This window comes from Lagopus muta, assembly GCF_023343835.1.
Source record: "Lagopus muta isolate bLagMut1 chromosome 3 unlocalized genomic scaffold, bLagMut1 primary SUPER_3_unloc_3, whole genome shotgun sequence".
Lineage (NCBI taxonomy): Eukaryota > Metazoa > Chordata > Aves > Galliformes > Phasianidae > Lagopus > Lagopus muta.
In genome coordinates, this window is record NW_026040152.1 from 16496 (window position 1) to 40599 (window position 24104).

Here is a 24104-nt window from a genome sequence, read left to right on the forward strand (position 1 = left end):
GCCTTCACTTCTGTCTCTGGAAGAGGAAGAGGCGCAGGTTGATGTTTTTGGCCGCCAGCAGTTTGTTGCACTCCACCGAGTCGACGATGGGCAGCGGGACGTAGTCGGTCTCGTTGCTCTCGTTGGTGAAAACAAAGTGGTAAATGACCGGGTTGATCTGGACGTCGTCGTAGGGACCCTCGAGGAGGAGGAAGGAGCATTCGAGGGGGGAGCTGACTTTGCTCTTGAGGATGAGCTGGAAGGACAGCGTGCGCTTGCACGACAGGTTGGGGTTGCGCTCGGAGTCGTTGACGCGAGCCTTCAGCACCCACGTCTGGTTGAGCACCGTCAGCCGCTGCGTCTCGTAGTACAGGCGAGTGATGAAGTCGTCCGTGCGGTAAGGGCGGAACTGAACCTCTGTGCAGGGGGAGAGCAGGGGGTGAGGGGGGCAATGGGGTGAGGGGGGGCATTTGGGTGAGGGGGGCAATGGGGTGAGGGGGGCATTGGGGGCAATGGGGGCAATGGGGGCATTGGGGGCATTGGGGGCAATGGGGGCAATGGGGGTGAAGGGGGCAATGGGGTGAGGGGGGCAATGGGGTGAGGGGGGGCATTGGGGGCAATGGGGGTGAGGGGGGCAATGGGGGCAATGGGGGCATTGGGGGCATTGGGGGCAATGGGGGCAATGGGGTGAGGGGGGCAATGGGGGCAATGGAGGTGAGAGGGGCAATGGGGGCATTGGGGGCAATGGGGGCATTGGGGGCATTGGGGGCATTGGGGGCATTGGGGGCATTGGGGACATTGGGGGCATTGGGGGCATTGGGGGCATTGGGGGCAATGGGGGCATTGGGGGCAATGGGGGCATTGGGGGCATTGGGGGTATTATGGGTAATGGGGGCAATGGGGGCATTGGGGGCATTGGGGGCAATGGGGGCATTGGGGGCATTGGGGGCAATGGGGGCATTGGGGGCAATGGGGGCAATGGGGGCATTATGGGTAATGGGGGCATTGGGGGCATTGGGGGTAATGGGGGCATTGGGGGCAATGGGGACAATGGGGCACAATGGGGGCATTGGGGACATCATGGGGTCCCTGTGGGTCCCTGTGGATGTGGGGGCACAGCAGGGTTTGGGGACGCTGTGGGGCTGTCGCCTCTTGGTGGGGTGGGGGCTCAGTGGGGGGGGGGGGTCACCACCACCTCTGTCACCCCCCCCCCCCAATTGGGCCCCAAATGTCACCGTGGTCCCCAGTTGTCCCCAAAGGGGCACCGGTGTCCCCTGACCCCTCCAGAACCCCCCCCCCCTCAAAAGGGGTCTCCTGGGGTCCCACCAACCAAAGCAGCCATAGAGGGACCCACCCCATAGAAACCCCATAGAGGGGCCCCCCACCCCATAGAGGGGCCCCACACCCCATAGAGGGCCCCCACCCCATAGAAATCCCATAGAGGGCCCCCCACCCCATAGAAACCCCATAGAGGGGCCCCCCACCCCATAGAAACCCCATAGAGGGGCCCCCCCACCCCATAGAAACCCCACAGAGGGGCCCCCCACCCCTAACCCTAACCCTAACCATAGAGGGCCCCCACCCCATAGAGGGTCCCAACCCCATAGAAACCCCATAAAGGAATCCGCCACCCCATAGAGGGCCCCCACCCCATAGAGAGCCCCCACCCCATAGAAACCCCATAGAGAGGCCCCCACCCCATATGAAGCCCCAAGCCCATAGAAACCCCATAGAGGAGCCCCCCACCCCATAGGGGGCCCCAACCCCATAGAAACCCCATAGAGAGGCCCCCACCCCATAGAGAGCCCCCACCCCATAGAAACCCCATAGAGAGGCCCCCACCCCATATGAAGCCCCAAGCCCATAGAAACCCCATAGAGGAGCCCCCCACTCCATAGAGGGCCCCCACCCCATAGAAACCCCATAGAGGGCCCCCCACCCCATACAGTGGTGGCAAATGGCCTCGACCCCATGGGACAGGGACCCCCGTGGGGACCCCAAAAGGGTGGCAGGGGGCCCAGCAAAGGGAACCCCAACAGGAACATGAATGGGATCCCAAAGGGAACCCCAAAAGGATCCCCAATAGGATCCCAACGGGATCCACAATGGGAACTGCAGTGGGATCCCAATGGGAACCCAATGGGAACCTCAATAGGAACCTCAATAGGAACATGAATGGGATCCCAAAGGGAACCCCAAAAGGATCCCCAATAGGATCCCAATGGGAACCCAATGGGAACAGCAGTGGGATCCCAATGGGAACCCAATGGGAACCTCAATAGAAACCTCAATAGGATCCCAATGGGAACCCAACAGGATCCCCAATAGGAACCTCAATAGGATCCCAATGGGGACCTCAATAGGATCCCAATGGGAACCCAATAGGAATCTCAATAGGATCCCAATGGGAATCCAATAGGATCCCAATGGGATCCACAATGGGAACTGCAGTGGGATCCCAATGGGAACCCAATAGGAACCTCAATAGGATCCCAATGGGAACCCAATGGGAACAGCAGTGGGATCCCAATGGGATCCCAATGGGAACCTCAATAGGATCCCAATGGGAACCTCAATAGGAACCTCAATAGGATCCCAATGGGAACCCGATGGGAACCTCAATAGGATCCCAATGGGAACTGCAGTGAGATCCCAATAGGATCCCAATGGGAACCTCAATAGGATCCCAATAGGAACCCAATAGGATCCCAATGGGAACCCAATAGGAACCACAATAGGACCCCAATAGGAACCTCAATGGGATCCCAATGGGAACCTCAATAGGAACCTCAATAGGATCCCAAAGGGAACCCTAATAGGAACCTCAATAGGATCCCAATGGGAACCCAATAGGAACTTCAATAGGATCCCAAAGGGAACCCAATGGGAATTCCAATAGGAACCCCAAAAGGATCCCAGTGGGAAACCAATGGGAACTGCAGTAGGAATCCCAATGGGAACCCCAATAAGATCCCAATGGGAAATGGAACGGGAACCCAATAGGATCCCAATGGGAACCCAATGGGAACCTCAATAGGATCCCAATGGGAACTGCAATGGGAACCCAATGGGAACCCCAAAAGGATCCCAATGGCAACCACAATGGGAACTGCAATAGGAATCCCAATGGGAATCCCAATAGGAACTCCAACAGGATCCCAATGGGATCCCAATGGGAAACCCAATAAGATCCCAATGGGAAATGGAACGGGAACCCAATAGGATCCCAAAGGGAACCCAATAGGAACCTCAATAGGATCCCAATGGGATCCCAATAGGAACCTCAATAGGATCCCAAAGGGAACCCAATGGGAACCTCAATAGGATCCCAATGGGAACCTCAATGGGAACCTCAATAGGATCCCAATGGGAACCTCAATAGGAACCTCAATAGGATCCCAATAGGAACCTCAACAGGATCCCAATGGGAACCTCAATAGGATCCCAATGGGAACCCAATGGGAACCTCAATAGGATCCCAATGGGAACCTCAATAGGATCCCAAAGGGAACCCTAATAGCAACCTCAATAGGATCCCAATGGGAACCCAATAGGAACCTCAATAGGATCCCAAAGGGAACCCTAATAGGAACCTCAATAGGATCCCAATGGGAAACCAATAGGAACCCCAATAGGATCCCAATGGGAACCCAATAGGAACCTCAATAGGATCCCAATGGGAACCCAATGGGAACCTCAATAGGATCCCAATGGGAACCTCAATAGGATCCCAATGGGAATCTCAATAGGATCCCAATGGGAACCCAATAGGAACCTCAATAGGATCCCAATGGGAACCCAATGGGAACCTCAATAGGATCCCAATGGGAACCCAATGGGAAATGGAACGGGAACCCCAAGGGATCCCAATAGGATCCCAATGGCAATTCCAATAGGAACCCCAATAGGATCCCAATGGGAAACCCAAAAGGATCTCAACAGGAATGGGAACTGCAATGGGATCCCAATGGGAACCCAACAGAATCCCAAAGGGAAAACAATGGGAAAAGAAGGGGAATTGCAATGGGAATCCCAATGGGATCCCAATGGGAATCCCAATAGGAACCCCAAAAGGATCCCAGTGGGAAACCAATGGGAACTGCAGTAGGAATCCCAATGGGAACCCCAATAAGATCCCAATGGGAACCCAATGGGAACCCCAAAAGGATCCCAATGGCAACCACAATGGGAACTGCAATAGGAATCCCAATGGGAACCCCAATAGGAGCCCCAATAGGATCCCAATGGGATCCCAATGGGAAACCCAATAAGATCCCAATGGGAAATGGAATGGGAACCCCCAAGGGATCCCAATGGGAACCCAATGGAAACCCCAAAGGGAACCCAATGGGAATTCCAATAGGAACCCCAAAGGGATCCCAACGGGAATGGGAACTGCAATGGGATCCCAAAGGGAACCAGAATGGGAATCCCCAAAAGATCCCAATGGGAATCCCAAAAGGAACCTCAATAGGATCCCAATGGGAACAGCAATGGGAACAGCAACAGGATCCCAATAGGAACCCCAATAGGATCCCAATGGGATCCCAATGGGAAACCAAATAGGATCCCCAATAGGAACCTCAATAGGATCCCAATGGGAACCACAATGGGAACTGCAGTAGGAATCCCAATGGGAATCCCAATAGGAACCCCAATAGGATCCCAATGGGAACCCAATAGGAATCTCAATAGGATCCCAATGGGAACCCAATAGGAACCTCAATAGGATCCCAATGGGAACCCAATAGGAACTTCAATAGGATCCCAATGGGAACCCAATAGGAACCTCAATAGGATCCCAATGGGAACCCAATAGGAACTTCAATAGGATCCCAATGGGAACCTCAATAGGAACCCCAATAGGATCCCAAAGGGATCCCAATAGGAACCCCAATAGGATCCCAATGGGAACCACAATGGGAACTGCAGTAGGAATCCCAATGGGAATCCCAATAGGAACCTCAATAGGATCCCAATGGGAAACCAAATAGGATCCCCAGTACGATCTCAATGGGATCCCAATGGGAACAGAATGGGAACCCCAATAGGAACCTCAATGGGATCCCAATGGGAACCACAATGGGAACTGCAGTAGGAATCCCAATGGGATCCCAATAGGAACCCCAATAGGATCCCAATGGGAACAGCAATGGGATCCCAATGGGAAACCAAATAGGATCCCCAGTAGGATTTCAATGGGATCCCAATGGGAACAGAATGGGAATCCCAATAAGATCCCAATGGGATCCCAATGGGAACAGCAATGGGAACAGCAATGGGATCCCAATGGGAACCCCAATAGGATCTCAATGGGATCCTAATGGGAACACAAATGGGAATTCGAGTAGGAACCCGAAAAGGATCCCAATGGGAACCACAAGGGGAACTGCAATGGGATCCCGATGGGATCCCAATAAGATCCCAATGGGAAATGGAACAGGAAACCCCAGGGAACCCCAATGGGAACTTTACTGGGGTTCCCATTGGGATCCCATTACGATCCCAATGGGAACTGCAATGGGAATCCAGTAGGAATCCCAATGGGATCCCAATGGGATCCCAATGGAAACCTCAATAGGATCCCAATGGGATCCCAATGGGAACCTCAATAGGATCCCAATGGGAACCCAATGGGAACTGCAGTGAGATCCCAATAGGATCCCAATGGAAACCTCAATAGGATCCCAATGGGAACTGCAATGGGAATCCAGTAGGAATCCCAATGGGATCCCAATGGGAACTGCAATGCCCCCACCACCCCACAGCTCCCCCCCACACCCCATAGGTCCCCCACCACCCCATAGCAGCCCCCTCCACAATGCCACCACCCCATAGGTGCCCCCACCATGGTGCCCCCACCACCCCATAGCAGCCCCCACCCCCCCCATAGGTGCCCCCCACCACCCCATAGCTGCCCCCACCACCATGCCACCCACCCCCATAGGTGCCCCCACCACCCCATAGGTGCCCCCACCATTATGCCACCACCCCATAGGTGCCCCCATCACCCCATAGGTGCCCCCCACCACCCCATAGCTGCCCCCAGCACCCCATGGGTCCCAATGAGATGCCACCACCCTATAGATGCCCTCACCACCCCATAGCAGCCCCCCACCACCCCATAGCAGCCCCCCACCACCCCATAGCTGCCCCTTCATGATGCCACCACCCCATAGGTGCCCCCCACCACCCCATAGCTGCCCCCCCCCACCCCACAGCTCCCCATCACCACCCCCATAGGTGCCCCCTCCATGATGCCACCACCCCATAGGTGCCCCCCCCACCCCCACAGCTGCCCCCCCCACCCCACAGCTCCCCCATCACCACCCCATAGGTGCCCCCTCCATGATGCCACCAACCCATAGGTGCCCCCCACCACCCCATGGGTCCCAATGAGATGCCACCACCCCATAGCTGCCCCCACCACCCTGCCACCACCCCATAGGTGCCTCCCCCACCCCATAGGTGTCCCCACCACCCCATAGGAAGCCCCCACCATGATGCCACCACCCCATAGTGCCTCCCCCACCCCAAGGTGCCCCCACCCACCCCATAGGAAGCCCCCACATGATGTCCCCACCACCCCATAGGTGCCCCCACCCCATAGGAGCCCCCACCACCCCATAGCTGCCCCCACCACCCCATAGGTGCCCCCCCCCCCACCCATAGGTGCTCCCACCACCCCATAGGTGCCCCCCCCCACCCCACAGCTGCCCCCAGCACCCCATAGCAGCCCCCACCACCTCATAGTCAACGTGAGCACCCCATAGGTGCTCCCACCACCATGCCACCACCCCACAGTGCCCCCCCACCACCCCATAGGTGCCCCCCCCACCCCATAGGTGCCTCCCCCACCCCATAGGTGTCCCCACCCCACAGGTGCCCCTACCACCCCATAGTTGCCACTACCACCCCATGGGTCCCACCATGACATCACCACCCCATAGCAGCCCCCACCACCCCATAGGTGCCCCCACCATGGTGCCACCACCCCATAGGTGCCCCCCACCACCCCATGGGTGCCCCCCCCACCCCATAGGAAGCCCCCACCATGATGCCCCCCACCACCCCATAGGTGCCCCCCCCCACTCCATAGGTGCCCCCCCCCAGCCCATAGGTGCCCCCACCACCCCACAGGTGCCCCCACCACCATGCCACCACCCCATAGGTGCCCCCACCACCCCATAGCTGCCCCCTTCATGATGCCACCACCCCATAGGTGCCCCCCACCACCCATAGCTGCCCCCCCCACCCCACAGCTCCCCATCACCACCCCATAGGTGCCCCCTCCATGATGCCACCAACCCATAGGTGCCCCCCACCACCCCATGGGTCCCCAATGAGATGCCACCACCCCATAGCTGCCCCCACCACCCTGCCACCACCCCATAGGTGCCTCCCCCCCACCCCATAGGTGTCCCCACCACCCCATAGGAAGCCCCCACCATGATGCCACCACCCCATAGGTGCCTCCCCCCACCCCATAGGTGCCCCCACCACCCCATAGGTGCCCCCCATCACCATGCCATCACCCCATAGGTGCCCCCACCCCATAGGTGCCCCCCCCCCACCCCACAGCTGCCCCCACCACCCCATAGGAAGCCCCCTCCATGATGTCCCCCACCACCCCATAGGTGCCCCCACCCCACAGGTCACCCCCCCACCCCACAGCTGCCCCCAACCCCCCCCCCATCCCATCACCCCCCCTTTTTACCCGTGTAGCCGATGTTCTCGTAGCTGAGCAGGCTGAAGATGCTGTTGTAGAGCTGCATCTCCTTCTTGCGGCTCTGGTCCATCTCGTCCAGGATCTCCATCAGCTCCTTGCCCGTCTTGGTGGGGTGGGTGCACTCGGCTTCGTGCACCGTCAGCTCGTGGAAAGGGCCCTGCCAGGGGCAGCCGATGCGCTTGTATTTGCACTGCGTCACCCTGCCGATGGGGGGGGGAAAGGGGGAGATGGGGGGCAGGAGGGGGAGAAAAGTCAACATCAGAGACCCCAAGGGGACCAGCCTTGGATTTGTACTGCATCACCCTATGGATGGGGGGGGGGGGTAAAAAGGGGGGGGTGGGGGGCAGGAGGGGGAGAAAAGTCAACATCAGTGACTCCAAAGGGGGACCAGCCTTGGATTTGTGTCACCCTGCGGATGGGGGGGGGGGGAAAGGGGGGGGTGGGGGGCAGGAGGGGGAGATGGGGGGGGGATTTGGGGTTGGGGGGGAGAAAAGTCAACATCAGTGACCCCAAATGGGGACCAGCCTTGGATTTGTGTCACCTTGAGGATGGGGGGGGGGCAAAACAGGGGGGTGGGGGGCAGGAGGGGGAATTGGGGGGCAGGAGGGGGAGATGGGGGGATTTGGGGGCAGCAGGGGGAGAAAAGTCAACATCAGTGACCCCAAATGGGGACCAGCCTTGGATTTGCACTGCGTCACCCTACAGAAGGGGCAAAACAGGGGGGTGGGGGGCAGCAGGGGGAGATGGGGGGGAATTTGGGGTCAGGAGGGGGAGAAAAGTGAACATCAGTGACCCCAAATGGGGACCAGCCTTGGATTTGTACTGCATCACCCCGTGGATGGGGGGGGGAAAAGGGGGAGATGGGGGGGATTTGGGGTCAGGAGGGGGAGAAAAGTGAACGTGGGCGACCCCAAATGGGGACCAGCCTTGGATCTGTGTCACCTTGAGGATGGGGGGCAAAACAGGGGGGGTGGGGGGCAGGAGGGGGAGATGGGGGGGATTTGGGGCAGCTGGGGGAGAAAACTCAACATCAGTGACCCCAAATGGGGACCAGCCTTGGATTTGCACTGCGTCACCCTACAGAAGGGGCAAAACAGGGGGGTGGGGGGCAGGAGGGGGAGATGGGGGGCATTTGGGGGCAGGAGGGGGAGAAAAGTCAACATCAGTGACCCCAAATGGGGACCAGCCTTGGATTTGTGTCACCCTGCGGATGGGGGCGGGGGGGGGGGGGGATGGGGGGGCAGGAGGGGGAGATGGGGGGGGATTTGGGGGCAGGAGGGGGAGAAAAGTCAACGTGAGCGACCCCAAAATGGGGACCAGCCTTGGGGATGGGGGTTATGGAGGGAAGAGGTTGGGGTCTGTTGACCCCATGGGGACAAAATGGCCCCAATGTGACCCCAAAGTGCCCCCAAATGGGCACAGGGCTCAGTTATGGGGGTTATGGAGGGATTTGATGGGGGTCTGTTGACCCCATGGGGACAAAAGTGACCCCAAAGTGCCACCAGGTGGGCACAAGACTTGGTTATGGGGCTTGGTTATGGGGAAGAGGTTGGGGTCTGCTGACCCCATGGGGACAAAATGGCCCCAAAGTGCCCCCAAATGGGCACAAGAGTTGGTTCTGGTAGCTCTAAAGGGAAGAAATTGGGGTCTGTCGACCCCATGGGCTCCATGACCCCACAACCCAACACCACGACCCCACAACACCCCAACCCCATGGCCCCACAACCCCACAACACCCCACCATACCATACTGTGACCCCACAACACCATGACCCCACAACCCCATGTCCCCACAACCCCACAACCCAACCCCATGACCCCAACCCAACCCCACAAACCCCACGACCCCATGACCCCACAACCCCATGACCCTACAAGCCCTTGGCCCCACAACCCCATGACCCCAACCCAACCTCATGGCCCCCACAACCCAACCCCATGGCCCCACAACCCCATGACCCCACAACCTCATGACCCCACAACCCCATGACCCCACAACCCAACCCCATAACCCTACAACCCCATGACCCCACAACCCCGCAACCCCATGACCCCACAACCCCATAACCCCACAACATCCCAACACCGTGACCCCAACCCAACCCCATGACCCCACAACCCCATGACCCCACAACCCCACAACCCAACCCCATGATCCTACAACCCCATGGCCCCACGACCCATGGCCCCACAACCTCATGACCCCACAACCCCATGACCCCACGACCTCACGACCCCATGACACCACAACACCCCACCACACCATACAGTGACCCCACACCACCATAACCCCACAACACCCCCAACACCATGACCCCAACCCAACCCCATGGCCCCACAACCCCATGGCCCCACAACCCCATGGCCCCAGAACCCCACAACCCAACTCCATGACCCCACAACCCCATGATCCTACAACCCCATGACCCCACAACCCAACCCCATGGCCCACAACCCCAAGACCCCACAACCCCATGACCCCATGACCCCACAACCCCATGACCCCAACCCAACCCCATGACCCCACAACCCCATGACCCCACAACCCCACGACCCCAACCCAACCCCATGACCCCACAACACCCCAACACCATCACCCCACAACCCCATGACCCCACAACCCCATGGCCCCACAACCCCATGGCCCCACAACCCCACAACCCAACCCCATGATCCTACAACCCCATGACCCCACAACCCCATGACCCCACAACACCCCAACCCCACGACCCCCAGCCCAACCCTATAACCCCCCAACCCCATGACCCCCACAACCCCATGACCCCACAACCCCATGGCCCCAACCCAACCCCCATGGCCCCACAACCCCACGACCCCACAACCCCATGACCCCACAACCCAACCCCATGACCCCACAACACCCCCGTGGCCCCACAACACCCCACCATACCATACTGTGACCCACAACACCATGACCCCACAACACCCCAACACCATGACCCCAACACAACCCTATAACCCCACAACCCCATGACCCCACAGCCCCACGACCCCACAACCCCATGACCCCAACCCAACCCCATGATACCACAACACCCCAACACCATGGCCCCATAACCACATGATCCCACAACCCCACAACCCCATGGCCCCACAACCCCATGACCCAAAACCCAACACCGTGACCCCCAAACCCCATGACCCCAGCAACACCCCAACCCCATGACCCCACAACCCCATGGCCCCAACCCAACCCCACGACCCCACAACCCAACACCGTGACCCCAACCCAACACCATGACCCCCAACCCCATGACCCCACCAACACCCCAACATCATGGCCCCATAACCCCATAACACCCCAACCCCAAGACCCCAACCCAACCCCATGACCCCACAACCCCACACCATGACCCCCAAACCCTATGACCCCACAACCCCCATGACCCCACAGCACCGCAACCCCGTGACCCCAACCCAACCCCCCCCATGACGCTGTGACCCCAAGCCCACCCCACAACCTGACCCCGCATCCCCACCACCCCACACATGACCCCACAACACCACGACCCCACAACACCCACGACCCCCAAACGTCACCCCATCCCACCACGACCCCCACAACACCGTGACCCCAAACCACGACCCCACAACACCACGACCCCAAACCAACACCACGACCCTGACCCCATAACCCTGACCTCATCTCATGACCCCCCTCCATGACCCTGACCCCGACCCACGACCCCACCCCCATAAAACCCCATACAACCCCATACAACCCCATACAGCCCCATATAACGCCATAAACCCCGCACCCAACCCCATAGATCCCATACAGCCCCATATAACGCCATAACTCTCACACCCAACCCCATAGATCCCATACAGCCCCATATAACGCCATAACCCCGCACCCAACCCCATAGATCCCATACAGCCCATATAACGCCATAAACCCCACACCCAACCCCATAGATCCCATACAGCCCCATATAACGCCATAACCCTGCACCCAACCCCATAGATCCCATACAGCCCCATATAACGCCATAACCCTGCACCCAGCCCCATAGATCCCATACAGCCCCATATAACGCCATAACCCTGCACCCAGCCCCATAGATCCCATACAGCCCCATATAATGCCATAACCCTGCACCCAGCCCCATAGATCCATACAGCCCCATACAACCCCATATAACGCCATAACCCTGCACCCACCCCATAGATCCCATACAGCCCCACACAGCCCCATATAACGCCATAACCCTGCACCCCAGCCCCCATAGATCCCATACAGCCCCATATAACGCCATAAACCCTGCACCCAGCCCCATAGATCCCATACAGCCCCATATAATGCCATAACCCTGCACCCAGCCCATAGATCCCATACAGCCCCATACAACCCCATATAACGCCATAACCCCTGCACCCAACCCCATAGATCCCATACAGCCCCACACAGCCCCATATAACGCCATAACCCTGCACCCAACCCCATAGATCCCATACAGCCCCATATAATGCCATAACCCTGCACCCAACCCCATAGATCCCATACAGCCCCATATAACGCCATAACCCTGCACCCAACCCCATAGATACCATACAGCCCCATATAATGCCATAACCCTGCACCCAACCCCATAGATCCCATACAGCCCCATACAGCCCCATATAACGCCATAACCCCCGCACCCAGCCCCATAGATCCCATACAGCCCCATACAGCCCCATATAACGCCATAACCCCCGCACCCAGCCCCATAGATCCCATACAGCCCCATACAGCCCCATATAACGCCATAACCCCCGCACCCAGCCCCATAGATCCCATACAGCCCCATACAGCCCCATATAACGCCATAACCCCCCACACCCCAGCCCCATAGATCCCATACAGCCCCATACAGCCCCATATAATGCCATAACCCCCACACCCAACCCCATAGATCCCACAGACCCCCATACAGCCCCATACAAGCCCATAGAGCCCCACATAAACCCACACCACCCCCATAGAGCCCCATAGAGCTCCACGCAACCCCATACAGCCCCATGCAAGCCCATAGAGCCCCATAGAACCCACAGACCTCATACAGCCCCATAGAGCCCCACACAGCCCCATATAACCCCATATACAGCCCCATACAGCCCATATAACCAAATACAACCCCATAGAGCCCCATCCAGCCCCATACAACCCCCATAGAGCCCCATCCAGCCCCATAGAGCCCATAGAAACCCATAGAGCCCATAGAGACCCATAGAGACACATATAGAGCCCCATACAGCCCACAGAGACCCAGAGACCCATATAGAGCCCCATACAGCCCATACAACCCCATAGAGCCCCCATCCAGCCCCATACAACCCCATACAACCCCATAGAGCCCCATACAGCCCCATACAACCCCATAGAGCCCCATCCAGCCCCATACAACCCCATACAACCCCATAGAGCCCCATCCAGCCCCATACAACCCCATAGAGCCCCATCCAGCCCCATACAACCCCATACAACCCCATAGAGCCCCATCCAGCCCCATACAACCCATAGAGCCACATATAGAGCCCCATACAGCCCCATACAGCCCCATAGAGCCCCATCCAGCCCCATACAACCCCATATAACCCTGTAAACCCCATATAACCTCATACAGCTCCATAGAGCCCCATAGAGCCCCATCCAGCCCCATCCAGCCCCATAGAGCCCCATGTAACCCCATATAACCTCACAGAACCCCATAGAAGCCCATCCAGCCCCATAGAGCCCCATATACAGCCCCATAGAGCCCCACGTAACCCCATACAGTCCCATACAACCCCATAGAGCCCCATAGAGCCCCACGTAACCCCATAGAGCCCCATACAGCTCCATACAGCCCATATAACCCCATACAAACCCCATACAGCCCCATATACAGCCCACAGAGCCCCATATACAGCCCCACAGAGCCCCACAGAGCCCCATACAGCCCCATAGAGCCCCATAGAGCCCCACATAACCCCATATAAGCCCGTACAACCCATATAACCTCATACAGCTCCATATAACCCCATCCAGCCCCATAGAGCCCCATATAACCCCATCCAGCCCCATAGAGCCCCTTATAACCCTGTATAACCTCATAGAACCCCATAGAAGCCCATAGAGCCCCATAGAGCCCCATATACAGCCCCATATAACCTCATACAGCCCATAGAGCTCCATAGAGCTCCATAGAGCCCCATAGAGCCCCATACAACCACCATCCAGCCCCATAGAGCCCCACAGAGCCCCATACAGCCCCATCCAGCCCCATAGAGCCCCACAGAGCCCCATATAACCCCATCCAGCCCCATAGAGCCCCACAGAGCCCCATACAGCCCCATCCAGCCCCATAGAGCCCCACAGAGCCCCACACAACCCCATCCAGCCCCATCGAGCCCCCACAGAGCCCCACACAACCCCATCCAGCCCCATCGAGCCCCACACAACCCCATACAGCCCCATAGAAGCCCATCCAGACCCATAGAGCCCAATAGAGCCCATACAACCTCATACAACCCCATCCAGCCCCATAGAGCCCCATGCAAACCCATACAGCCCCATACAGAGCCCCATGCAGGCCCACAGAGCCCCACAGAGCCCCATGCAACCCCATAGAGCCCCATAGAGCCCCATAGAGCCCCACGTAACCCCATAGAGCCCCATAGAGCCTCCATAGAGCCCCATAGAGCCCCACGTAACCCCATATAACCCCGTACAACCCCATATAACCTCATACGGCTCCATATAACCCCATAAAGCCCCATAGAGCCCTACACAGCCCCATACAGCCCCATCCAGCCCCACAGAGCCCCATATAACCCTGTATAACCTCATAGAACCCCATAGAAGCCCATAGAGCCCCATATACAGCCCCATGTCACCTCATACAGCCCCATCGAGCCCCATATAACCCCATAGAGCCCCATATAACCCATACAGCCCCATATACAGTCCCATACAACACCATAGAGCCCCATAGAGCTCCATAGAGCTCCATAGAGCCACATATAGAGCCCCATACAGCCCCACCATAACCCCATAGAGCCCCACGTAACCCCATATAACCCCATACAGCTCCATACAGCCCCATATAACCCCATACAACCCCATACAGCCCCATATACAGCCCCCTCAGAGCCCCATATACAGCCCCACAGAGCCCCATATACAGCCCCACAGAGCCCATAGAGCCCCATACAGCCCCATAGAGCCCCATAGAGCCCCACATAACCCCATATAAGCCCGTACAACCCCATATAACCTCATACAGCTCCATATAACCCCATCCAGCCCCATAGAGCCCCATATAACCCCATCCAGCCCATAGAGCCCCTTATAACCCTGTATAACCTCATAGAACCCATAGAAGCCCATAGAGGCCCCATAGAGCCCCATATACAGCCCCAATATAACCTCATACAGCCCCATAGAGCTCCATAGAGCTCCATAGAGCCCCATAGAGCCCCATACAACCCCATCCAGCCCCATAGAGCCCCACAGAGCCCCATACAGCCCATCCAGCCCCATAGAGCCCCACAGAGCCCCATATAACCCCATCCAGCCCCATAGAGCCCCACAGAGCCCCATACAGCCCCATCCAGCCCCCATAGAGCCCCACAGAGCCCCACACAACCCCATCCAGCCCCATCGAGCCCCACAGAGCCCCACACAACCCCATCCAGCCCCATCGAGCCCCACACAACCCCATACAGCCCCATAGAAGCCCATCCAGACCCCATAGAGCCCAATAGAGCCCCATACAACTCATACAACCCCATCCAGCCCCATAGAGCCCCATGCAAACCCATACAGCCCCATACAGAGCCCCATGCAGCCCCACAGAGCCCCACAGAGCCCCATGCAACCCCATAGAGCCCCATAGAGCCCCATAGAGCCCCACGTAACCCCATAGAGCCCCATAGAGCTCCATAGAGCCCCATAGAGCCCCACGTAACCCCATATAACCCCGTACAACCCCATATAACCTCATACGGCTCATATAACCCCATAAAGCCCCATAGAGCCTACACAGCCCCATACAGCCCCATCCAGCCCCACAGAGCCCCATATAACCCTGTATAACCTCATAGAACCCCATAGAAGCCCATAGAGCCCCCATATACAGCCCCATGTCACCTCATACAGCCCCATCGAGCCCCATATAACCCCATAGAGCCCCATATAACCCCATACAGCCCCATATACAGTCCCATACAACACCATAGAGCCCCATAGAGCTCCATAGAGCTCCATAGAGCCACATATAGAGCCCCATACAGCCCCACATAACCCCATAGAGCCCCACGTAACCCCATATAACCCCATACAGCTCCATAGCAGCCCCATATAACCCCATACAACCCCATACAGCCCCATATACAGCCCTCAGAGCCCCATATACAGCCCCCAGAGCCCCATATACAGCCCCACAGAGCCCCATAGAGCCCCATACAGCCCCATAGAGCCCCATAGAGCCCCACATAACCCCATATAAGCCCGTACAACCCCATATAACCTCATACAGCTCCATATAACCCCATCCAGCCCCCATAGAGCCCCATATAACCCCATCCAGCCCCATAGAGCCCCTTATAACCCTGTATAACCTCATAGAACCCCATAGAAGCCCATAGAGCCCCATAGAGCCCCATATACAGCCCCATATAACCTCATACAGCCCCATAGAGCTCCATAGAGCTCCATAGAGCCCCATAGAGCCCCATACAACCCCCATCCAGCCCCATAGAGCCCCACAGAGCCCCATACAGCCCCATCCAGCCCCATAGAGCCCCACAGAGCCCCATATAACCCCATCCAGCCCCATAGAGCCCCACAGAGCCCCATACAGCCCCATCCAGCCCCATAGAGCCCCACAGAGCCCCACACAACCCCATCCAGCCCATCGAGCCCACAGAGCCCCACACAACCCCATCCAGCCCCATCGAGCCCCACACAACCCATACAGCCCCATAGAAGCCCATTCCAGACCCATAGAGCCCAATAGAGCCCCATACAACCTCATACAACCCCATCCAGCCCCATAGAGCCCCATGCAAACCCATACAGCCCCATACAGAGCCCCATGCAGCCCCACAGAGCCCCACAGAGCCCCATGCAACCCCATAGAGCCCCATAGAGCCCCATAGAGCCCCACGTAACCCCATAGAGCCCCATAGAGCTCCATACAGCCCCATAGAGCCCCATAGAGCCCCACATAACCCCATATAACCCCGTACAACCCCATATAACCTCATACGGCTCCATATAACCCCATAAAGCCCCATAGAGCCCCATACAACCCCATAGAGCCCCATATAACCCCATACAGCCCCATCCAGCCCCACAGAGCCCCCATATAACCCTGTATAACCTCATAGAACCCCATAGAAGCCCATAGAGCCCCATATACAGCCCATGTCACCTCATACAGCCCCATCGAGCCCCATATAACCCCATAGAGCCCCATATACAGTCCCATACAACACCATAGAGCCCCATAGAGCTCCATAGAGCTCCATAGAGCCACATATAGAGCCCCATACAGCCCCACGTAACCCAATAGAGCCCCACGTAACCCCATATAACCCCATACAGCTCCATACAGCCCCATATAACCCCATACAACCCCATACAGCCCCATATACAGCCCCACAGAGCCCCATATACAGCCCCACAGAGCCCCACAGAGCCCCATACGAGCCCCATACAGCCCCATACAGCCCCACATAACCCCATATAAGCCCGTACAACCCCATATAACCTCATACAGCTCCATATAACCCCATAGAGCCCCCATACAGCCCCATATAACCCCATCCAGCCCCATAGAGCCCCTTATAACCCTGTATAACCTCATAGAACCCATAGAAGCCCATAGAGCCCCATAGAGCCCCATATAACCTCATACAGCCCCATAGAGACCCATAGAGCCCCATATAACCTCATACAGCCCCATACAACCCCATAGAGCCCCATACAACCCCATCCAGCCCCATAGAGCCCCATCCAGCCCCATAGAGCCCCACAGAGCCCCACACAACCCCATACAGCCCCATAGAAGCCCATCCAGACCCATAGAGCCCAATAGAGCCCCAAATACAGCCCCATATAACCTCATACAGCCCCATAGAGCTCCATAGAGCTCCATAGAGCCCCATACAACCCCATCCAGCCCATCCAGCCCATACAACCCCATACAGCCCCACGTAACCCCATAGAGCCCCATAGAGCTCCATAGAGCCCCATAGAGCCCAAAGAGCCCCATCCAGCCCCATGCAGCCCCATAGAGCCCCATGCAAACCCATACAGCCCCATCCAGAGCCCCCATCCAGAGCCCCATCCAGAGCTCCATGCAGCCCCATGCAGCCCCACAGAGCCCCATGTAACCCCATAGAACCCCATCCAGCCCCATGCAGCCCCATGCAGCCCCATGCAGCCCCACAGAGAACCATAGAGCCACATACAGCCCCATCCAGCCCCACAGAGCCCCATGTAACACCATCCAGCCCCCATAGAGCCCCATATAACCCCATACAACCCCATCCAGCCCCACAGAGCCCCATATAACCCCATCCAACCCCATCCAGCCCCACAGAGCCCTATGTAACCCCATATAACCTCATAGAACCCCACAGAAGCCCATCCAGCCCCGTAGAACCCCATCCAGCCCCATAGAGCCCCATACAACCCCATAGAGCCCCATCCAGCCCCAAAGAGCCCCATGTAACCTCATAGAAGCCCATAGAGCCCCATAGAAGCCCATCCAGCCCCATAGAGCCCCATCCAGCCCCCACAGAGCCCCATGTAACCCCATATAACCTCATAGAACCCCATAGAACCCCATGCAGCCCCATATAACCCCATACAACCCCCCAGAGCCCCCCATAGAGCCCCATAGAGAAACCATAGAGAACCCACAGAGCCCATACAGCCCCATACAGTCCCATATAACCCCATCCAGCCCCATAGAGCCCCATAGAGCCCCATGTAACCCCATATAACCTCACAGAACCCCATAGAAGCCCATCCAGCCCCATAGAGCCCCCATACAACCCCATACAGCCCCACGTAACCCCATATAACCTCCTACAGCTCCACAGAGCCCCATATAACCCCATACAGTCCCATACGACCCCATAGAGCCCATAGAACCCCATACAGTCCCATACAACCCCATAGAGCCCCATAGAGCCCCACGTAACCCCATAGAGCCCCATAGAGCCCCATAGAGCCCATAGAGCCCCATGCAAACCCATACAGCCCATACAGCCCCATCCAGAGCCCCATACAGAGCTCCATGCAGCCCCATGCAGCCCCACAGAGCCCCATGTAACCCCATATAACCTCACAGAACCCCATAGAACCCCATCCAGCCCATGCAGCCCCATGCAGCCCCATATAACCCCATACAACCCCCCAGAGCCCCATACAGCCCATATACAGCCCCATAGAGCCCCATAGAACCCCATAGAGCCCCATAGAGCCACATATAGAGCCCCATAGAGCCCCACGTAACCCCATAGAGCCCCATAGAGCCCATAGAGCCCCACGTAACGCCATATAACCCCGTACAACCCCATATAACCTCGTACGGCTCCATATAACCCCATAAAGCCCCATAGAGCCCCATACAACCCCATAGAGCCCCATCCAGCCCCACAGAGCCCCATGTAACCCCATATAACCTCATAGAACCCCATAGAAGCCCATAGAGCCCCATATACAGCCCCATGTCACCTCATACAGCCCCATCGAGCCCCATATAACCCCATCGAGCCCCATATAACCCCATAGAGCCCCATATACAGTCCCATACAACACCATAGAGCACATAGAGCTCCATAGAGCTCCATAGAGCCACATATAGAGCCCCCATACAGCCCCACATAACCCCATAGAGCCCCACGTAACCCCATAAAAACCCCATACAGCTCCATACAGCCCCATATAACCCCATACAGCCCCATACAGCCCCATATACAGCCCCACAGAGCCCCATATACAGCCCCACAGAGCCCCACAGAGCCCCATACAAGCCCCATAGAGCCCCACATAACCCCCATATAAGCCCGTACAACCCCATATAACCTCATACAGCTCCATATAACCCCATCCAGCCCCATAGAGCCCCATACAACCCCATCCAGCCCCATAGAGCCCCTTATAACCCTGTATAATCTCAGAGAACCCCACAGAAGCCCATAGAGCCCCATAGAGCCCCATATACAGCCCCATAAACCTCATACAGCCCCATAGAGCTCCATAGAGCTCCATAGAGCTCCATAGAGCCCCATAGAGCCCCCATAGAGCCCCATACAACCCATCCAGCCCCATAGAGCCCCACAGAGCCCCACACAACCCCATACAGCCCCATAGAGCCCCACAGAGCCCCACACAACCCCATCCAGCCCCATAGAGCCTCACAGAGCCCCACAGAGCCTCATACAGCCCCATAGAAGCCCATCCAGACCCATAGAGCCCAACAGAGCCCCATACAACCTCATACAACCCCATCCCAGCCCCATAGAGCCCCTTAGAGCCCCGTATAACCTCATAGAACCCCACAGAACCCCATGCAGCCCCATAGAGCCCCATAGAGCTCCATACAACCCATCAGCCCCATAGAGCCCCATAGAGCCCCATACAACCCCATCCAGCCCCATAGAGCCCCATAGAGCCCCATATAACCTCATAGAACCCCATGCAGCCCCATGCAGCCCATGCAACCCCATCCAGCCCCATAGAGCCCCACACAGCCCCATAGAAGCCCATCCAGACCCATAGAAGCCCAATAGAGCCCCATACAACCTCATACAACCCCATCCAGCCCCATACAACCCCATCCAGCCCCATACAACCCCATCCAGCCCCATAGAGCCCCGTATAACCTCATAGAACCCCACAGAACCCCATGCAGCCCCATGCAGCCCATAGAGCCCCATAGAGCCCCATACAACCCCATCCAGCCCATAGAGCCCCATCCAGCCCCATAGAGAGCCCCATCCAGCCCCATAGAGCCCCATGGAGCCCCGTATAACCTCATAGAACCCCACAGAACCCCATGCAGCCCATGCAGCCCCATACAACCCCATCCAGGCCCCATAGAGCCCCATAGAGCCCCGTATAACCTCATAGAACCCCACAGAACCCCGTGCAGCCCCATTGCAGCCCCATACAACCCCATCCAGCCCCATAGAGCCCCATAGAGCCCCGTATAACCTCATAGAACCCCACAGAACCCCCATGCAGCCCCATGCAGCCCCATACAACCCCATCCAGCCCATAGAGCCCCATCCAGCCCCATACAGAGCCCCATCCAGCCCCATGCAGCCCCATAGAGCCCCATGCAAACCCATACAGCCCCATAGAGCCCCATCCAGCCCCATAGAGCACCACGTAACCCCATATAACCTCCTACAGCTCCACAGAGCCCCATATAACCCCATACAGTCCCAGACAACCCCATAGAGCCCCATAGAACCCCACGTAACCCCATAGAGCCCCATAGAGCTCCAGAGCCCATAGAGCCCCATCCAGCCCCATGCAGCCCCATAGAGCCCCATGCAAACCCATACAGCCCCATCCAGAGCCCCATCCAGAGCCCCATGCAGCTCCATGCAGCTCCATGCAGCCCCATAGAGCCCCATATAACTCATAGAACCCCACAGAACCCATAGAACCCCATCCAGCCCCATCCAGCCCCACAGAGCTCCAATACAGCCCCACGTAACCCCATAGAGCCCCATATAACCTCATACAGCCCCATAGAGCTCCATAGAGCCCCGTATAACCTCATACAGCCCCATATACAGCCCCCATATAACCCCATAGAGCCCCATAGAGCCCTACACAGCCCCATATAACCCCATATACAGCCCCATAGAGCCACATACAGAGCCACATACAGCCCCATACAGCCCCACGTAACCCCATAGAGCCCCATAGAGCCCCACGTAACCCCATATAAACCCCGTACAACCCCATATAACCTCATACGGCTCCATATAACCCCATAGAGCCCCATAGAGCCCTACACAGCCCATATAACCCCATATACAGCCCCACAAAGCCCCATAGAGCTCCATATAGAGCCCCATAGAGCCCCATAGAAACCCATGGAGCCCCACAGAGCCCTACACAGCCCCATATAACCTCATATACAGCCCCATAGAGCCCCATGTAACCCCATAGAGCCCCATACAGCCCCACGTTACCCCATATAACCCCGTACAGCTCCATACAACCCCATATAACCCCATAGACCGCCATAGAAGCCCATCCGGCCCCACAGAGCCCCATCCAGCCCCATCCAGCCCCATGCAGCCCCATAGAGCCCCATCCAGCCCCATGCAAACCCATACAGCCCCATCCACAGCCCCATCCAGAGCCCCATCCAGAGCCCCATCCAGAGCCCCATGCAGCCCCATAGAGCCCCATAGAGCCCCATAGAGCCCCATGCAAACCCATACAGCCCCATACAGAGCCCCATCCAGCCCCATGCAAACCCATACAGCCCCATCCAGAGCCCATGCAGAGCCCCATGCAAACCCATACAGCCCCATCCAGAGCCCCATGCAGCCCCATGCAGCCCCATAGAGCCCCATGTAACCTCATATAACCCCATAGAACCCCCAGAGCCCCATCCAGCCCCATAGAGCCCCATAGAGCCCCATGCAAACCCATACAGCCCCATCCAGAGCCCCATCCAGAACCCCATCCAGAGCCCCATCCAGAGCCCCATCCCGCCCATCCAGAGCCCCATAGAGCCCCATAGAGCCCCATGCATACCCATCCAGCCCCATCCAGAGCCCCATCCAGAGCCCCATCCAAACCCATACAGCCCCATACAGCCCCATACAGAGCCCCATCCAGAGCCCCATGCAGCCCCATGCAGCCCCATAGAGCCCCATGCAGCCCCCACCTGTCGTGGCACTCTGCGCTCTGGTGCCTCTCCAGCAGGGCCCTGGGGAACTGCTGCATGCAGAAGCCGCACTCGGCCGCAGCTCGCTGACCGCCTTCTCCACGGCCAGGTTGCGGCAGCACAGCGCCTTGCTGATCTCGCAGCGGCAGTTGGGGCACGTGGCCTGCTCCTCCTTCAGCCGCGCGTCCCCGCCAGCAGGTGGATGAAGCAGCCGGCGCACATCAGGTGCCCGTTGGTGCACTGAAACGGATGGGAGGGAGCTTCGTTTCACCTGCCAGGACCTGGCGGGCGAAGCTGGAGCGGTTTGCGGAGGTGTGAAGCTGCAAGGACCTTGTCAATCCATTCCTATTGAGTGTAGGCCTCTGGGAGCTGCAAGGACCTTGCCAAACCCATCCCCTACTGAGTCGATGCCTCTGTTGAGCTGCAAGGACCTTGCCAACCCATCCTTATTGAGTGTAGGCCTCTGGGAGCTGCAAGGACCCACTTGTGAGCTGCAAGGACCTTGCCAATCCATCCCTACTGAGTGTAGGCCTCTGGGAGCTTCAAGGACCTTTCCAACCCATCCCTATTGAGTGTAGGCCTCTGTGAGCTGCAAGGACCTTGCCAATCCATCCCTATTGAGTGTAGGCCTCTGTGAGCTGCAAGGACCTTCCCAACCCATCCCTACTGAGTGTAGGCCTCTGGGAGCTGCAAGGACCTTTCCAACCCATCCCTATTGAGTGTAGGCCTCTGTGAGCTGCAAGGACCTTGCCAACCCATCCCTACTGAGTCGATGCCTCTGGGAGCTGCAAGGACCTTTCCAACCCATCCCTACTGAGTGTAGGCCTCTGGGGAGCTGCAAGGACCCTGCCATCATCTTCAAGGACCCTTCCAACCCATCCCTAAGATGTTATTCTTCTGGAAGCTGCAAGGACCCATTTGTGAGCTGCAAGGACCTTTCCAAGAAGCAGCCGCGCACATCAGGTGCCCGTTGGTGCACTGAAACGGACACGGGGCAGGGGGAGCTTCGTTGCGCCTGCCAGGACCTGGCGGGCAAAGCTGGGACCGGTCCGGGCCTCTGGGAGCTGCAAGGACCTTTCCAACCCATCCCTAGAGGCGTTATGCATCTGTGAGCTTCAAGGACCCGTTTGTGAGCTGCAAGGACCTTCCCCAACCCATCCCTACTGAGTCTATGCCTCTGTGAGCTGCAAGGACCTTGCCAATCCATCCCTACTGAGTGTAGGCCTCTGAGAGCTGCAAGGACCTTGCAATCCATCCCCTATTGAGTGTAGGCCTCTGGGAGCTGCAAGGACCCACTTGTGAGCTGCAAGGACCTTGCCAACCCATCCCTACTGACTCTATGCCTCTGTGAGCTGCAAGGACCCACTTGTGAGCTGCAAGGACCTTGCCAATCCACATCCCTATTGAGTGTAGGCCTCTGGGAGCTGCAAGGACCTTGCCAATCCATCCCTATTGAGTGTAGGCCTCTGGGAGCT

The 24104-nt window shown here is 57.7% G+C and overlaps 1 protein-coding gene across 1 annotated transcript; it reads right to left on the minus strand.

The window, feature by feature from the left end:
* Positions 1 to 24104, minus strand: LOC125687463 (cysteine and histidine-rich protein 1-like). Its single transcript, XM_048932620.1, is given in 8 exon segments — positions 1 to 396; positions 7697 to 7908; positions 22630 to 22708; positions 22711 to 22816; positions 22819 to 23008; positions 23376 to 23872; positions 23922 to 24012; positions 24064 to 24104. Coding segments are annotated over 5 exon segments (822 nt in total). The 5' UTR covers positions 22852 to 23008; positions 23376 to 23872; positions 23922 to 24012; positions 24064 to 24104; the 3' UTR covers positions 1 to 4.